The sequence below is a fragment of the Polyodon spathula genome, chromosome 2, assembly GCF_017654505.1.
Source record: "Polyodon spathula isolate WHYD16114869_AA chromosome 2, ASM1765450v1, whole genome shotgun sequence".
Lineage (NCBI taxonomy): Eukaryota > Metazoa > Chordata > Actinopteri > Acipenseriformes > Polyodontidae > Polyodon > Polyodon spathula.
In genome coordinates this window covers 10,181,678-10,200,554 of record NC_054535.1, presented here as the reverse complement: position 1 = coordinate 10,200,554, position 18,877 = coordinate 10,181,678, and the positions used below count along the sequence as shown (strand labels likewise).

Genomic DNA, 18,877 nt, shown 5'->3' with positions numbered 1-18,877 from the left:
TTTTTGTTTTTGCATTACTGCAATAAAATAGACATATAATGCAAATCTAAAGATTTTTTATTTTAAATGAAAAAAATTTGTTTTGAGGCTCAAGGTCAGAATGTCGTAGTGGAACCCCCCCCCCCCCCCCCTATGTCCAGGTCCAGAACTATATTAAAGTACTGTCACAGTGGGTTGACCCGTGGGCCTGATACACATGGTTTGATAAACAATTTCAAGTCAGTATCAAGTCAGTGGAAATAGTTACCTATATGGAATGTCCAAGACACTAGTCTTAAGCAAAGAAAGATAACTAGGTGTAGTAGGGAAGAAAGCAAATTCAAGAACAGTTTCGAGTAGTGAGGAAGCACCACACCACAATTGTTTGGACCCTTTTGTAAATCAGACCTTCAGGGTAGTAGATCATCATCATCATCATCATCATCATCAAAAATTTGCATTCGAAGCATTTGAGACTAGTTTAAATGTCAATTACATACACACACTCCAGGCACTTTATTAGGACGCAAAGGTTTCGGCAAGACAAAGACTTCAAAAGAGTCCAGAGGGGGTCATAGGAGGAATCCACAAAAGCAACATGCATCCTAGAGATGCTAAAAAACTCTACTCTTCAAGGAATATGACTGAAGCAAGACTCGTACGCCTTGGTTGTATTACATGCTTTACCGTATCCCTGGGTAGAAACTGTGAGGTGGACTAGATCAGCGACAATGTCCAGGTACATTGAAGTTATTTAAAATTCATGCAGATGAGGTGGACAACCAATAAAAATGCTGTAAACACTTCACAAAAACATTTGTTCCCTCAAATGTACGTAGTTTGAACATAATTCTGACAACCTTAAAAACCACCTATTGCATCTCAAGGGTCTATTGATTTTAAAGCTAGGTAAGGAAGTTATTAAATGGGAACTATCCAAGTCTTAATATTGCTGTACAGTCCCCTTCAAGCAAGTCTCTCAAGAATGAACATTTGCTATGGCTGACCTATCACAACTAAGTGGCCGATGCTGGGATAGACTACCATAACAGATTCTACACGTGCTCTGTGGATATACTGAAGCCTTAATGGGAATGTATGAGTGCATCCACTGCCTTAACACTTCAATCAAACTACAAGTTTCTTCAGTTTTGATGCACACTTACCTGAGGGTCTTCCTCTGCGAGCTGACTTTCTCTCGTCTTCATTCTACACATTAAACATGAAATGTGGTGAATACAACACGAACACAACATCTTAACAGTGATGCTGTAACTCAATGGCAAATAACAAAGCAACTTACATCAGAGATCTGATCTTCAGCGTCGCCAATTTCATCTTTACTCACAGATGGTTCACCTGCACAAATATTACAGCAAATAATATCAGGTTAAGTGTTGAGGTCTTGTGCGTTTATACATAAAAACTATTTATTTTAATTGTTCAACACTTACCTGCTCCTTTCACCAGGGGAGGTTCCTCTGTGGGCATTTCTGCTGCAGCAGTCTGCTTTTCAGTTTTGGGTTGTTTAGATTCTTTACCCTATCATATCAAATACAGATGTAAAGGTGTTCTCAGATTATTCTTTTAAAAAAACCCCAAAACCTCTTAATCTTTTCTGAGGCTTTGGGCCCTATTCACTACATTTAAGTTTTGCAGTAGTCAATCCTAGAGGATATAAAAGCACGCATTAATCTCTCTGCATCCTGCCTGGAAAGACTACGTCTCAGTCTTGCAATATTTCTTAAATGAAAAATACATTTTTGTGACATTTTTAATGTGTGCTTCGAAAGAAAATTCTGTATCAAATATAACACCTAGTTTTTTTTTTTACTTCTGCTCTAAAATCTGTAGAATCCATCAGATAAAACAATCAAATGTGTATCTTTACAGTTTTCTTTGAGACCCCAGTATCATCACTTCACATTTAACATTAAAAAGTTATTAAACACCCAGTTCTTAATGTCAGCAAGACGGATATTCAAAATAGCAGCAGATACATAGTCCTGTTTGAGGGACTAGTAAAGCTGAGTATCATCAGCATAACAGTGGAAACTAACCCATGTCTACCAATGATGTCACCCAAGTCTAACATAGAAAGAGAAAATAAAATTGAACCAAGAACTTAACCCTGAGGGACCCCACAAGTAACCTAAAAAACCTACAAAAAGTAATAAAATGGAGGTCTTCTCTTCAATTTTTATAAACTGAAAGCTGTTTGAGAGATAGGACCAGAACCAAGACAAGACAGTGCCTGACAATCCCACCACATGTTCAAGACGATCAATTAAAAGAGAGAGTGATCAATGGGATCAAAAGCTGCACTTAAATCAAGTAAAACAAGAAGCGAAGGTGAGCCCAAGTCGGAGGACAGCAGAACATCATTCACTACTTGGATTAGTGCTGTCTCAGTACTATGATAAGGTTTGAAGCCAGACTAACACTTTGGACAGAAAAGGGAGATTGGAAATAGGTCTTATTATTAGGAGCAGTGGGATCAAGGATGGGCTTCTAAAGAAGAGGTTTTACTACTGCAGTCGTAAAGAACTCTGGCACAAAGCCTGATAAGAGAACTGTTAATAATATTTAAAACTCAGTCAGACACAGTTCAAATGCAGCTCATCTAAAAAGGTTAGTGATTACTGTATTTTTGGCACTCCAGCAAAAAATCAAGCCATGGATTTAATACTTAACTGAGCACATCAATTTTCAGCGCCCATATTGTAAAAGGGGGAATTACACTTAACTCAGGGAATTAGGCTCGACAAGATTTCTAAACAAGCATAACCACTGGTTTGTATTTGTATTTCTAGGGAATGCATCTCCTTTGCAAATCACCTCAAGACTGGAATGATGATCATAGGGAGCTAATCTTTTTTTCTAATATAAAACAAACTCAAGGGGAGTAAAGTGAAGTAAATGAATTTGGCTACCTCTTCTAATTTTTCAGCACTCACTACTTTGTTTTCAGCTTCCTCTTCTTTCGCCAGCATTGGTTCACCTGAAAATACAATATAGAGAATAAATACGTGAACTACAGTACAAGTCATCTCAGTATCAATCATTACAACTCCTAACTCTTATTGTAAATCACAGACCAATAACCTTTAAATATGTTTAAAAGAGAGACTTCATCAAGTACTTGCATTGACAGCTTATGGAAGATATATACTTACTTGAAACAGATACCCGTTTTGGTCTTCCTCTTCCTCTCCTCTTTTTGTCTGTCATTTCCGCCTTTCCATTCTATATTTAAGAAAAAAAGGTTTTATCACTAAACAAACACCAAACTAGAGTGTTGTGTATATATTTTCATCCTTCCCCAACTTACATCAGATTTGATTTCAGACTCTTTACACTCCTCTTTCATCTCCAATTCCTGACCCAAATATTGCTGACCTGAAAAAAAAAAAGATCACTCAATATTTACTCAATTTAATCTTACACTTACAAACTGGGGGTTATTGATATCAAAAACAAAGAATTCCTGACAGTTAAACAGTTAATTTGTACTGGTCAACACCAACACTTAAAATGTATTGAGAAATTCATAGAATACAGGGGTGTACAAACTGTAAAGACGCCATCTCAAAGCATGCGATCTGTATAGGCCATATGAAAAAATAAACTGCCAACGAAACAGTTCATTTACCTTCAGCACAACGGAATTGATCTTATTAATCAAATGCAAACACAGTAACTGAATGTATACTGTACAGTCTCTATACAGCAGAAAAAACAACAACAGTCACAAGGTCAATGTTACGGTCAACACATTTAGCATGGAGTTGTTTATATTATATAACAGTCCAAAATATGATCTTACTACCTCTGCAACAGCTTTGAGAATCTATTGGCTAAGGACAAACTTATAATGAAAAAGTTACTAAGTAAACTTGCTTGACTTTTCACCAATTTAAGAGCAGGATGTTTAGTCTGATTTACAAGTACTCAAGTGGAGAAGGTCCAAACAGCAGAAATACAGTCATGTTGTGTTTCTTTTTAATGAAAAGGAGGAGAGTGGGTATTGTTCACTCACAGGATGAAGATCACATTATTCCTACCTTCATCTCCTGTGGTTTGTAACTGCTGCCGCTGTGTACGTTTAGGTTCGTTTTCCAGGGACGTCTCCTTCCCAACACCTTCAGACTTGTTTTCCTGAAGCAGACAAATACCAACAATATTTTCATGTCCAAATCTGGTGCAAATGTGAAATATCATTCAAAATAAATAAATAAATACAAAATAAAAAAAAAACAACAAAATAGTGAAACATTGACCTCCAACAATGTTTCTGCTGACAGCATCTCAGTTTCTTCTGTTGCTTCTAGTTTACTGCATGTTTTTCCTGCAAATTAATAGAAAAAGTGTATATTAAAATATCACCAATTCTAGACTATCAAAACTATGGCATCATACTTTATTTTATGATTTTTGTACGTATTATTAAGTAAATAAAAAAATGTTTTTGCAAAATACCAGTTACCTGTTTCTGTGGCAGGATTTGGCTCTGAGCTTTCTGAGTAATCAGCTTTGTCCTCATCTAAAGGAATATCAGTGTTTCCTTCCTAAATAAAAGATATTTAAAACAGAAGATGAAGCAAGATTAATATATTTGTGTTATTACCAACCACAACTACTAATCAGTGCATTCTGTAACACAAATTGGTATTATGATCAGAGTTTGACAAAAGGGAACCTACTTTTTTTTTTAATAAACCGGCAGTATATTTTAATTATATAGGACTTGATAAACTATATAAAACTTACATGAGGAGGAATCAGTGGGAAATCTTTGTTCTCTCCTTTCTTGTTTTCCACAGGATGCCCACTGACCTGTCCATCTGCTGTACGTTACAATAAGCAGTTAATTAAAATGAACCAAAAAAGAAATGCAATTTTAAGAAACATAGAAACACATATAATCTACAGGGTAGGGGCCACTACAGTGCTAAAATTTAGCATGGCATGTATTACATTATCAAACTAGCTGTGGAAACATGATCATGTGACTATCTTTTCTTAGCTACATTCAGAGATTTTATTTATTTTTTTTGCAGTGAACCATGGCGAAGATTAATAGATGATCTTCTGCAAGAACAGCAGCAGCCAGGACGTCTTAGGTTTCCTGCTTATGTTTTCATGAGCTTTAATGTGGGTGCACTTGTTTATATTAGTGTTAGAATAACACTGGCATTCTTAATAGTGATAGCCATGAAGAGCAATGCCTGCAATACTTGTTATCATACAATTTGACAGCATATGAGAACCTTTGGCATTTAGAAGGTGTTTAAATGTATTTTAGAAAAAAAAAAAATAATAAGTTTGATTTTAAATCATGCAAACTCTAAAACCTTCCACCTAGATCTTAGTTTTCAAAAAAGATTTTAAAAAGAAATAGCTATTTGGGCTCAAGAGAGTTGGCTTCCACCCCAGATGTTTTTTTTAGCCATAGCACTTCAGACATTTCTCATGAAACCAGGACATGGTACACATTTAAAGGTCCTCTGTTACAATCTGGTTTATTGTGGTGTGAGAATAAGGAGAAGCCACAGTATCCAGGACGAGACCCCATACAGACAGACATGCAGGAAGATGATACTTCCACCTACCAGTGTCCTTCACACGACTGGCAGAGGTTTTGGGCAGTCTACCTCTTCGAGGAGTCTTTCCCTCTTTGGAAGTATCTTTTATTTCTGCTTCCTTTAACATAAATTAATCAAAGATTAACATTTAAAATGGCTGATTAGTGCCAATTTGTGTCTGTGAAAATAGCTGTGTTACAAATCATATTTATTCATTTTTAATTATCAATGGACTGAATAATGTATGGTCCTTAAAAAAGCTAAATTACACCAAACCCTGTCTTTATAATTACCCCCCCCCCCCCATACAAACCTGTTTGTCTTGAGATGTAGTTCCAGGCATTCCTTTATCCTTCTTTTTAGATTCACTTTCATTGGTGGCTTCATCTGTTCAAAAGTTAAACATCACAAATCATGAAATGCTCCAATATCAGGTATACCGACTAGAAAACATTATGAAAATTAAATTAATACAAAAATAAAAGTAGGTCACCTTTCTTTGCAGTGTCTTTTTCAGGAGGTACTTCACTTTCATCATTTCCCAGTGATGGTCCCTCTTTTATCATCTCCTCTGTGTCTTCCTTCTTTTCTTCTGGTTCTCTAACCAGTAGAGCTGACTCTTTGTGCTCTGCTGCTCCAAGACATTCATTTTCTGGTATCACGTCTGACTTCTGAGTACTACTGAAACCACCCACATCAGCTTCCACCAGTGAGCTTTCTCGTGGTATGGCTTCAGCTAATAACTGTGTCTGTGTTTCTTCTTCAACCTGAACTGGGATCTGTGGATCCATGGAAAGCAATGCCAAGGCTGCTTCTTTAGTCTTCAGGTCTGGTTCTTCATGTTCTTGAATGGAAATGGGGGCAGGCTGCTCAGTTCTCTGTTTGATATTGGTAAGCGAGTCACCACTGGGCAGGTTAATAATGGGTAGTTCCTCGTGTACAGAAACCTCATCAGCTCTTTGGACTTCTTTTCTTTCTTCTTTACAGACACCTTCAGTTGCTGCTTCTTGTTGATCAACACAGTCTACTTTGCCCTCTTGGTTATATTTAATTTCCACTGGAGTGGTCGATTCTTCTTCCAACTCCACATTCTTCACCAGAAAATCAGCCTCCTCCTTAGTTTTAGATGCCTCTTTATTGGTTTCATCTTCATGTACAGGAGCTGGGTCTCCAAGCTCAACCACTATTTCTTGATTGTTTGTCAGTGACTCAGCATCTTGAGATGCCGGTGTGTCTTGTTTAGAACTCTCTGCCTCAGCCTCTTTCAATTCCTGTCCAGAACCAGTGCCACGCACTACTGGAACAGCTGCCACTGGTGTTTTCACTTCAAGTTCAGGAGTCAAATTACTTGCAGCAATTTTGTATGAAACAGTATCTACAGCTTCAGATTCCATACTGTTGTCTTTAGCCAAAACGGTTTTTGAGACAATCTCTGTTGGGCTGCCTTTTCCTTCCAAACCGGTATGATCAGATTCAGACCTGCACACTGAAGCACCTTCCTCTGGTTCTGTAGTTTCAGAAGCTGCAAAGGCAGTCAGGCTCACAGGCACATTTTCCTGTACAGAACGGTTAAGGTTGTCTATGACTTCAATATCCTGTGGTGATGTTGAACTGCCCTCTGTGGTACTACCTTCTTGTTCAGAAACATCAGTCAGACTACCTGAAACCTGCGATACAGATGTACTTCCTTTCCGCTTATCAGACTCTATTTCTTTTATGCTGAATTTTTTATCCACAGCCTTCTTGACCTCTTTGCTTTCTTGCTCATTTTCTAGCATCTCTTGGGTGTCTTCTTTAGTTTTACTCTGAGGCTTTTCAACAGGAGCCTTCTTTTCTTCCTTGATGCCACCTTCCTTTTTCCTCTCCTTCAACGCCTCCAGTCTGTGGCTTGGTTTTGCACTTTTACTTTTGTGTTCAGTTCCCTGAGATTTCTTTTCTGTCTTTGAACTTGATGTTCCTTTAGCAGATTTTGAAGCAGGCTTTTCTGCTTTCAGTTTGTGACTGCTGTCTCTCTGTGAACTAGATCGTCCGGTGCTTTCACTCTCTGATTCTGTAGCTGCTTTTACTTCTAAACAGGAGTCAGAATCCTTGGATTTTCGATCAACGTCCGCACCCAAGTGACTCTTCTCAGTGTGATGGCTCTCCTTTGATGATTGATCCACCTTTGACTTGCTTTCAGGGCCCAGGCCTTCTTTGTCACTTGCTTTGGCCTCTTTGTTCTCGGTCCTGGATCTAATCTTTTCCACATGCCTATCATCAGAATAGCTCTTGGATCTCTTTTTAATATCTTTGAGGAGCTTTTCTTTTTTTCTACCACTCTCAGATCCAAGCTCCATATCAGACCTGTCTTCAGAAGAACTTTCCACTTTATTTTGAGAGACAGGATTCTCCTTCGAACTACATCCTGCACCGAGCTGAACTTTAGTGTCACTTCTAACCAATGACCGGTCACCCTTTACCTTCTGCTCCGCTTTCGGTTGATCAGCTAAAGATATTTTGACCTTTCTTGTGCCGTCTTTGTGCAAAACATCCTCGGAGGTCACCTCTGAAATCACCAGCCTAACATCCTTGACCGAAGTCAAACATTTCCTGTCATTTTTAACTTTGCTCTTTCTATCAGACTTTTCGTCAGATGAAGCCTTAACTTGATGACCACTGTCCTTCTGCAAATTCTCCATCCCTTTACCTTCTGATGCATGATGCTCAGCAGCATCACCGGTTTTCTGCGCCTTGTCACTTTTGCTCTTGTGTTTGACTTTATCGTCCAGCATACTTCTTTCCTTTTCACTTTTTTCTTTCGGATGTTTAACTTCCTTCTTTTTCCCAGACTCTGTTTCTGCATCAGAAATTGTCTCCTTTTTAAGATGCTTTTCAATTTTTCCTGTGGCTCTTGGTTTGTAGGTTTCATCATAACTTGGATCAAGGTCTGATAGAAAAGAGTGGACTTTAACTTTTTCCAGCAGCTTTTTGGGTTCTTTCAACTCTCCCACTTCTGCTGCAGTTTCATCAGCTTGTGGAGATGTGGAAACAGTGCTGCCTGATCTTTTCCTCCTGTGTTCATGCTTGCTTTCTTCTGCAGACTGAACAGACTCTGAAAGTCTTCGAACAGGCTTCAGCAACTGGCTTTTTGAAGAAGGTGGTTTTGGATCCTTTGCATATGTTTCTGATGTCTGTTACAGAAAAAAAAGTACTTTAGATTGAATCACTAACAGAAACAATAAAGTTTTTACCACTGCTGTAGAGTGCCTGGATTAATTACTGTATTTGACAGTCAAAATGCATTTTACCTCAGCCTTCTTCAGTAGTTCCTTGAATTCATCTTCTGGTTCACGTTTTCTCTTTTGACTAGTACCATCATCCCCGTCTTTTCTGAAAATGAAAAGAATCAAAATAAAAATGACTCGAGTGTTTCATGAGTGGATCTAAATGTGCAAGAGAAAAAATGTGCATTTAATTCTCATTTTCTCTACTGTACTAATAGCATCAAAGCAAGATTTTTATGGAATAACAGGGTGCTTGTTCCTTACAAAACAGGTGGTAAATTCCCATACTGCAGCACTTTTGTTGTCTGCATGTATTCTTTCTCACCTTGAGTTTCTCTTCCTTCTCCTGCTGATAGCCACTTTCTTCTCCAGTACTTTCTGCTCTTTAAGGGCCTCTTTAACACTCGCTCCCTGGGAGTCTGAACTTGGCGACACTGTCCCCGTCTTCCTTTGAACTTTGTCTGAAACCGATATAAAAGGTCACTAAAACTAGAAACACTTTAAAAACATTAAAAATAAACATACAGTATATTATATATATATATACCACAGATTTATCATGCAAAACAAAATTTGCTTTACGAACCGTTGATCATCTGGACATCTGTGGGTTAAACAAGAGCATTAGCAGTTAACAGCAGTCCGAGAAACACCTTACATGGCTTTAAACTTTCAAAACTATGACCTGAAACTTTCTGTTTCGTCCCTCAAGTTTCTTTAATGATTACCTAAAAGTGTGACTTAACCATCTAGATATACAAAGTACTGTATATGCGCGTTACAATGGAGCAAAACAGAAATAAAAGAAAAAAAAATGTGTTAACTGCCTGTTGGAAGAAAATCTAAACAGTATTAATTACCACACAGTACAATTTATTAACAGTTACGAACCACTGAGAAGTTATTTTGCCTAAACCCATTACAGCCCACACATTGTCCTCTGCTAGTCAAGTACTTAATGAGCCCTATGTTTCTGACAAATGAAATACCAATCTTCCTTTGTGCCAAGTGTAATGGCAAGTGTCAGTGAGAATTATAAAGTCTGAAACAGTTACAAATAAGGCAGAACAACACATTAAAGCACATCATGAACTGTCCTGGGTGGCAGTACCTTGTTCCACCGAATGCAGAGTTTCTTGAGGCTTTCCTTTCTCTGCAGCTTTGTGTTTGCGCCTCTCCTCCAATTTCTCTCGGTTTTGCTGCCTCTTCAACAGCCTCTCTTCTTTGTCTTTAGCCTGTGAAAACAAAACAAAAAACTTGTCAGGACAAAGCTACACTGCCAGTATGTTCTTGCATGCACCACTGCAAACGTAAAGGACTAACACACAGTACACTGGAGAGCAGTATATCATGATAAATGTAAACCAGTCACGAGACCTCTACTTACAATAGACCGTCGTCGCTGTTCCACAGTCACCTCATCGTCAGAATCACTGTAGTACTTAGAGTAAAGGAAAGGCTTGTGGACGTAGGCTTGCCGTCCTGCTCTGGGTTTACGATCTTCATTCTCTTCTCTTGCTGTGCTGTTTGTTTTTGTCTCCTGGTACTCTTCATCTTTTGTAAAAACAAATTGACAGATGCTTAGCTAGTCCACTTGTTACCAACATAAATTCATTTTTGATACCACGATCATTTATAAAGGCACTATTATTGAGAACTTGTTTTAGGAATGTTAAAACCAAGAAGGGACTTGCCTGAGGGCTCAAGCTGCCATGACCCGCATTGTGACTGCTTTTTATTAGCAGGTTTCGAGTCATTAAATGGAATACTTGCTTGACTTCCACTGCATCATGTGACCACATGAATTGGCATACATTGCAGACAATGGGATTTTCAAACTTGGTTTACAATCTCTACATTTTTTTGTAAGTCAGTGTTGTTTGAAACTTTAAAGTCAGTGTAATGCCAGGCTGGTGCAAAACTTGTTCCACCTTCTAAGCAGCTGAAAATGAAACCTGTGGTTTGACTGTGATCACATCTAGTGAAGAGTGCAGATGTCTGTTTCTAGAGATGCTGATGCTAAATAAAGAACAGTTTCATACAATGGGCCCTATTTTGTGCAAAATAAAAGCAAAGACAAATAAACCTATTTTAAGTGTACAAAGTTATCATGAAACAACTAGTACAAAACTTGGATAGAATTAAATATTGAGTTGATGAAAAAAATCAAATTATCACCTAAAGAAAGGATCAAATTACTGAAATACAGGCAAACACTGTGAAAGTGTGAAGCAAGCTTTTTTGTTTGTTTCTTAGTCATTTTTATAAACCTGACAAGTATTTTATATTTGTACATTGCCTTGATCAGAAAACAATATAAACTTCCCTACTTGCGACCAGCTGGCCAGTCTTAATTGGTACACAATCTGAGGGTTTTCCTCCATTAAAACCATCCCTTTGAGGTTGTTCTGGAGGAACTGCAGTGTAATACACAGTAAAAACCTGCTATCATGTTTTACAAGTATAAAGGTAATCTGTTGCTGAACTGCCACAGATGCTTTACCCTCCGAAGTGATCTCTCCCTCCTCTGTGCTGTCAGAAAGTGGAGGCTCCTCTTCACTCTCCTCATCGAAGGAGGACAAGTCACTGGTGTGGACGGAGCTCACAGAGATATCACTAAGCCCTTCCAGGTCCGAGTCCTCCAAAGAATACTCTGAAATTATACATATATATATATATAAAAGAATAATAACACAGTAGAGAGTCAATTATCTGAACTAATTGGAATTGATACCAGTTTGCATAATTGATCACAATTACTGTACCTTTAATAATGTATTGAATAAAGTTAACATGCACATAGTACACAAGTACCTACTGATGATATATAGCTAGTTACCTATTCTATCACATTAAGCATACAACATTACAAAGCTTTACAGATCATTACATTAATGCAATTCAGTAAAACTTTAACACCTACAGTTAAAATAATGAAATACTTTAATTAAACATACTGTATACCAATCTCTGAAAATCTTTAAAGTTTAACACATTACAGAACTTAAGGAATCATTAAACTTCAAAAATTCAGTAAAACGTTTCTACACTTTGATACTTGCTGTTAAGGCATTGTAATAACATGCAACTGAAATGAATAAAATAAAATTTCTTCGCTGCTCAACATCATAGGCATGATCTGCAGCCCTTACTGACAAAACAGAAGAAAGATCAAGAATGACGTGACATTTAATTTGCTTAATTGCAAGAATTTTAAGCACACAATGCTCCATCTAAGGTTTTGGTGGTCTGAATAATTCTGTAACTTTCATTTGCCTCAGTCTCCTGGTCCATGTTTTGGCAGCTAAATCTCATAGGCGTTTTAGCAGCAGAAGCTGTGTCTGTAATACACCACATGCAATTAATCACGTGATTACAGGTGCATTCGGTTAATTAGACAGTAAGGTTGATCAAAGATCAGATAATTGACACTACTATAATGAAGTTATATTTTAGTGCTTTATATTTTCTTTTATATAATGTATTGGTTGCTTTGTCTGCTAACTCAACTACAAAATGTGTTTTTGTGATTGTTGTGCGTGTATGTATGTGTGTGTGTATATATATATATATACACACACACACACACATACATATATATATATATATATATATATATATATATATATATATATATATATATATATATATATATATATATATATATATGTGTGTGTGTGTGTGTGTGTGTATATATATATATATATATATATATATATATATATATATATATATATATATATATATATATATATATATATATATATATATATATATATATATATATATATATATTTGTTTCCACTTCAGCACAAAGATCAAGATTTAACTGATGTCTTCTGTATAAAAGTTGTTTGTATGTTACTTAGCCCTAAAAACCTTTACAGCTATGGCAGTAACCCTTTAAATGCTAATGCAGGATTTCACAGCTGGCACGACTCTCTTGTTTTCTTTTACCTTCTTTTAGTCTCTCCCTGGCTTTCTGTTTAATAATATGCTTCTCGCTAGGTGCTTTCTGCTCCTCGCCCTCCTTTTCTGTTGGAGCTGCTTCTGCTGCTTCTTCTTTTGTTTTAGAGACATTCTTTTCTTTTCCTTCCTCTCGCTTATCACTCATATTCTCAGGGTCTTCACTCTCCTCTGCGGTTTCCTTGCTTGGCTCAATCGGGTCGCTGATCTCCTGGACTGTGTGTAAAGCATCCTCGCTAGCCTGAAGAGCATTCTCTGGGGTTTCTTCCTCAACGGCACAGCTCTCCTCCACTGCCTCGTCCAGGTCTGCCTTCTCTTTTCCCATCGATTCTTCCAGGTACTTTTCTTTCTCTAACCCACCATCAGCAATCTGTGAACTGCCTCTCCTGGCTGTTCTGTCAACGCTCTTCCCTGCTATGCTCTCTGTTGATGCCCAGGCTGCACTTGCCTCTTGGTTTAAGGATGTAATTGTATCCAGAATAGACATGGCATCACTGGCTACGGTAGTACTTGGCCCAGAGGAAGTTCCTGAATAGCAAAACCAATTAGATATTACTGTTAACAAAACTCACTGAAAAGGCGCAGTGTTAAGTTAAAGTTTAAACAATCAAATTCCTTCCCTGCATGTATTCGCTTTAGTACTCTCTTTACCGTTCTGATGTCCACATTCAGAAAGAACACTACAGAGCTATGTTGGGCTGCATATACCTAAGTGCTTAAAGCTCTCTTTGTAGGTCAGATAAGAAACCAAACCTCGTGCCACCCTGGTTCACCGATGGTGAGGGACTTGTGGCATGGTTAAATGATAACTGTGACACAGCACATAAAAAAAACACTTGGGGACTCACTGTAAAATGTGAACCAATTCAACAAAACAGCAATTCCAGGGATGCTAAACATACATATTAAAAAAGTACATGAATGTCAGTATGAATTAAATGGATGGATGGGTGGATGGACATATATATCCCAAGATAAATCTTTTAAAAATACAATACCTGGAGTTGCTATGAAATAATCTTGCTTCTCTTCAATCTGGGCTGAACTAACTATCTGATCAGATTCCTTTTGGTTTATAGAGGTTAAATAATCATGAACGACTCGTTCCACCTGTGGTTTAAATTTGTGGTGGATCTTGGGATCCACAACCTGGGTAATTATTCTGTCAACACCAGCCTCCAACATTCCTGATCTGAAATGAGAAATAAACAAACACATTCAGATTGCTAAGGTTATAGCTATTCATTCACTCATCAGAATACAATGCATGCATTTTCTATTCATACCTTCATTCACTCACCATCAGAATACAATGCATGCATTTTCTATTCATACCTTCATTCACCCATCAGAATACAATGCATGCATTTTCTATTCATACCTTCATTCACTCATCAGAATACAATGCATGCATTTTCTATTCATACCTTCATTCACTCATCAGAATACAATGCATGCATTTTCTATTCATACCTTCATTCACTCATCAGAATACAATGCATGCATTTTCTATTCATACCTTCATTCACTCATCAGAATACAATGCATGCATATTCTATTCATACCTTCATTCACTCATCAGAATACAATGCATGCATTTTCTATTCATACCTTCATTCACTCATCAGAATACAATGCATGCATTTTCTATTCATACCTTCATTCACTCATCAGAATACAATGCATGCATTTTCTATTCATACCTTCATTCACTCATCAGAATACAATGCATGCATTTTCTATTCATACCTTCATTCACTCATCAGAATACAATGCATGCATTTTCTATTCATACCTTCATTCACTCATCAGAATACAATGCATGCATTTTCTATTCATACCTTCATTCACTCATCAGAATACAATGCATGCATTTTCTATTCATACCTTCATTCACTCATCAGAATACAATGCATGCATTTTCTATTCATACCTTCATTCACTCATCAGAATACAATGCATGCATTTTCTATTCATACCTTCATTCACTCATCAGAATACAATGCATGCATTTTCTATTCATACCTTCATTCACTCATCAGAATACAATGCATGCATATTCTATTCATACCTTCATTCACTCATCAGAATACAATGCATGCATTTTATATTCATACCTTCATTCACTTACCATCAGAATACAATGCATGCATTTTATATTCCTAACTTCATTCACTCACCGTCAGGATACAACGCATGCATTTTACATTCTTAACTTTTTTTTTTTCCAGCTACTCTTTCAGTAATGTAGACTGTTTAATTTGTAGTCATTTAGATCACTTTTACTCCAGCACTTTTCAAACATAACTACTATAAACAAAAACAGCGGGTTTCACAGATCCCAATTAACACTAATCCCAGATTACATTGTGTCGATAATCCAAGATCAGTGCTAACTGGGGTCTTTGAAACCATCTGATAATCCCAGCAATTGCTTCCACTCCTATTTGGTGGGCTGCTAAACTAAGCAGGTTTCCTCCACTGACATGCATAACTTATTCATTTTCAAAAGTGAATGATTAAATTGGACTATTAAATTAAATACATATTACACAAACCTTAAAAAAATATATTAACCCTCAAATAGCTGAAAGTAGTAGTTTTGGATGCAATTTAAAAATATATTTTCATTGAAAATGTTATTATAATTGCTTTATATGGGGGTATATTGCTTATATGCGATCGGCATGCTCGAAAGGGTTACTGTACCGAGTCGCTTGCAGAGTGACTTACTGCAGAACAAGCTGCCTGATGTTGTTCCTCAGCTGGTTCTTATTTAGGTGCGGGCTCCAGGTATGATTGGAAAGGTGGTTGGACACAAAATTATCCACGCGCTGTCTTAAATTCAGGTAAGCAGGCTGAAAGGGGGAACACGTTAAAAAAAAAAAAAAAAAAAAAATTATCGGTATTTTATAATTACAGAGCAACTACTGTAGCTTGTGTTAACACACACGAATACATACACAGAAATAAATTAATAAAAACACATATCGATTAAAGTCAGATAATTACAGTGTGATGATAATCTAAAATCTCACTCGTATGTTTAACGAAAAGCGTTGCTGTCCATAACATTCTGCAGTATTAAAATAAAGATCAATGAAGGCTTCAAACCATTCTAATATAATTGCGGGTTACGATATATTATTGCTGAGAGATCGTTACTTTTAGTAACTATAATAATAAAAAACGCAATTGCAAAACAGAGGCTACATTGAGTATGCACAACACATGATCACAGGGTATGTAATATGGCTGTAATACAACTATTATGCATACAGTACCTTTGTGTCCACATCAGCCAAGCAATCTCTTCTGAACTGGTCAAAAAGCCCTTGACTTTTTAAATGATTCACAATCATAGAGACGAGCTTCGGGTCCCCGGGTGGTAAACCAGCCATCGCTAGTCCTCAGCGGTGCCTTTAAAACGAAGAATATATCATTAAATGATAAATACTCCAGACCTCTCGTATTCCGTCTCAGCCACTGTTTTGATTGCTTTATGCCGGGAACTGCTCGACCCGGAAGCTGAAACCAGAAAGACCGTTTCAAAACAGGATAAAGAAGGTACTGCAGTTGCCTTAATTATGAAATAGCCGTTTAAACAGCGGCCCCATCGGATGACCGGTGCTTATTGCAGCCCAGTTCTGCACACCGAAAGCAACATGAGGTGTGCCGAAGCAGCTCGTACAGAACTGTAGAACAGTTCTCACGATATCTGATACTTGCCTTAGGTATTCAAGAAGCCAGCATTAGTATGCTACCCTACACGGCTCAACAAACGTGCAGGCATTACCGTCAAGATACGGAGTAAGATTTAATACAACTATTAAAACATGACAAGCAAACCCAAGCACGGCAACCTTATTCCCAGCAAAAGGGGCTGTAGTGGAAATACAAAAATATATACATTATTGAATTATTCATATGTCATGTCCAGCAGGGGGCAAACAGCATACAATACAGTATATAAATAAATATGCTAAGCACGAGGGCGTCCGTCATCAGATGGCTCTGGTTCATCAATGCATTTCAATAAGTTTACTGGTTTGAAAACAATACACGACAGTCTTTGGCTGAAAGTACAGCCAAAATGAAACAAAACCAAAAACTTGTTAAGGTAACTTTTTTTTTTTTTTTTTTTTTTTTTTTTTAAATCAATTACGAGCCAAAACGTGTGTAAAATGTATATATATATATATATATATATATATATATATATATATTTCACATATAATCATATATATATATACACACACATACATTCTACATACACACACACACAGCTCTGGAAAAAATTAAGAGACCACTGCAAAATTATCAGTTTCTCTGGTTTTACTATTTATGGGTATGTGTTTGGGTAAAATGAACATTTTTGTTTTATTCTATAAACTACTGACAACATTTCTCCTAAATTCCAAATAAAAATATTGTCATTTAGAGCATTTATTTGCAGAAAATGACAACTGGTCAAAATAACAAAAAAGATGCAGTGTTGTCAGACCTCGAATAATGCGAAGAAAATAAGTTCATATTCATTGCTTAACAACACAATACTAATGTTTTAACTTAGGAAGAGTTCAGAAATCAATATTTGGTGGAATAACCCTGATTTTCAAGCACAACTTTCATGCGTCTTGGCATGCTCTCCACCAGTCTTTCACATTGATGTTGGGTGACTTTATGCCACTCCTGGCGTAAAAATTCAAGCAGCTCGGCTTTGTTTGATGGCTTGTGACCATCCATCTTCCTCTTGATCACATTCCACAGGTTTTCAATGGGGTTCAGGTCTGGAGATTGGGCTGGCCATGACAGGGTCTTGATCTGGTGGTCCTCCATCCACACCTTGATTGACCTGGCTGTGTGGCATGGAGCATTGTCCTGCTGGAAAAATCAGTCCTCAGAGTTGGGGAACATTGTCAGACCAGAAGGAAGCAAGTTTTCTTCCAGGACAACCTTGTACTTGATTTGATTCATGCGTCCTTCACAAAGACAAATCTTCCAGATTCCAGCCTTGCTGAAGCACCCCCAGATGAGTCCAATTTTCAGCTTTGCCCAACACCTGGTCGTCTAATGGTTAGACGGAGACCTGGAGAGGCCTACAAGCCACAGTGTCTCGCACCCACTGTGAAATGTGGTGGAGGATCGGTGATGATCTGGGGGTGCTTCAGCAAGGCTGGAATCGGGCAGCTTTGGCATGAATCAAGCCAAGTACAAGGTTGTCCTTTGTTTGTTGTTTGTTTGTTTGTTTGTTTGTTTGTTTTTTCAATTATCAGGAAATCTAGAAATGGTAACACCAACCCTACTCTTTTGGTGAAATAGGAGAGGAGGTGGTTTTATTTGCAAAGCAACACATAAATAAACAGCTTTAAATAGCTAAAGATACAATAATAATAATAATAATAATAGATTTTTTTACTGTATAAAAAAATACATTTTGGGTTTTATTTGTTTTAAAATTAATTAATTTCTTTCTTGTTTTTGCAAAACTCATTCAGAAAAGTTCCAGTCATCCCTACAGCGAGAAAACAGAGATGTAAGAACCAGCGGGAGACCACATCTCAATATAAATAAATAAATAAATAGATGAATAGTTGGCACAGACCAAAGTGGTAGCTAGACAACATGTTTCACAGTGCTGAAATAAAAATAGCCATTATTCTATCCAGCCGTTCTGGTGCCTGACACCTAAGTACTCTTCAATCAATTCTGAAAGTTTCTAGATAGAACAAACACAAAGAGTTGAAAGACCTAGCTTCCTGGTTCTCATACAGAAAGTGAACAGAGTCGCCCTTGTTAAAAAAAAAAAAAAAAAAAAAAAAAAACAACATTTCACTCATTCCCAAGGTCTAGTTGAAATGTTGACAATTTTCTGCTCATTTGGAAATGAATGGGGCAAGTCATTGATTAGATCTGCAAAGATACTTAACTGGGCACTATCCACTGTTCTTAACAATAAGAGTTTTGTGTAAACAGATAGATACATCTTTCTCCATTTTATACCAAACTATTTTGTAACTTTAAAATCCATCTGATATTTTAAAATCCTTTTTTTTGTTATTACAGTATTTGTTTATTTAGGGA

At 37.1% G+C, this 18,877-nt stretch overlaps 1 protein-coding gene across 2 annotated transcripts; it reads right to left on the bottom strand.

Moving 5' to 3' along the window:
* Window positions 1-994: 994 nt before the first annotated feature.
* bod1l1 (biorientation of chromosomes in cell division 1-like 1) lies at window positions 995-16,300 on the bottom strand. 2 transcript variants are annotated; one of them, XM_041276086.1, is made up of 23 exons: window positions 16,078-16,300; window positions 15,527-15,651; window positions 13,792-13,985; window positions 12,785-13,321; window positions 11,331-11,480; window positions 10,215-10,381; window positions 9,939-10,062; window positions 9,414-9,431; window positions 9,153-9,288; window positions 8,852-8,933; window positions 6,058-8,734; window positions 5,878-5,951; window positions 5,592-5,682; window positions 4,750-4,826; window positions 4,466-4,547; window positions 4,260-4,327; window positions 4,044-4,137; window positions 3,311-3,378; window positions 3,156-3,225; window positions 2,913-2,980; window positions 1,434-1,521; window positions 1,283-1,338; window positions 995-1,188 (listed from the first exon to the last, which is right to left on the bottom strand). In XM_041276086.1, exons 1-23 carry the CDS (start codon window positions 16,192-16,194, stop codon window positions 1,108-1,110), a joined length of 5,244 nt encoding a protein of 1,747 aa, XP_041132020.1. In that variant the 5' UTR covers window positions 16,195-16,300; the 3' UTR covers window positions 995-1,107. The 2 variants fall into 2 exon arrangements, with proteins under 2 accessions (XP_041132020.1, XP_041132031.1); XM_041276097.1 differs by lacking the exon at window positions 9,414-9,431 and having other exon boundaries at window positions 996-1,188.
* Between the last annotated feature and the right edge of the window lie 2,577 nt (window positions 16,301-18,877).

What these genes read in the sequence shown, in the direction of transcription:
- bod1l1 (XM_041276086.1), bottom strand. Translation starts at nt 16,194, where the DNA reads ATGGCTGGTTTACCACCCGGGGACCCGAAGCTCGTCTCTATGATTGTG. An exon ending in AGAAGGAAGAGAAACTCAAG is followed by an intron (nt 8,934 to 9,152) that starts GTGAGAAAGAAT and finishes TTTCATTTTCAG; the next exon opens with AAAAGACGGGGATGATGGTA. An exon ending in TCCCACTGATTCCTCCTCAT is followed by an intron (nt 4,548 to 4,749) that starts GTAAGTTTTATA and finishes TCTTTTATTTAG; the next exon opens with GAAGGAAACACTGATATTCC.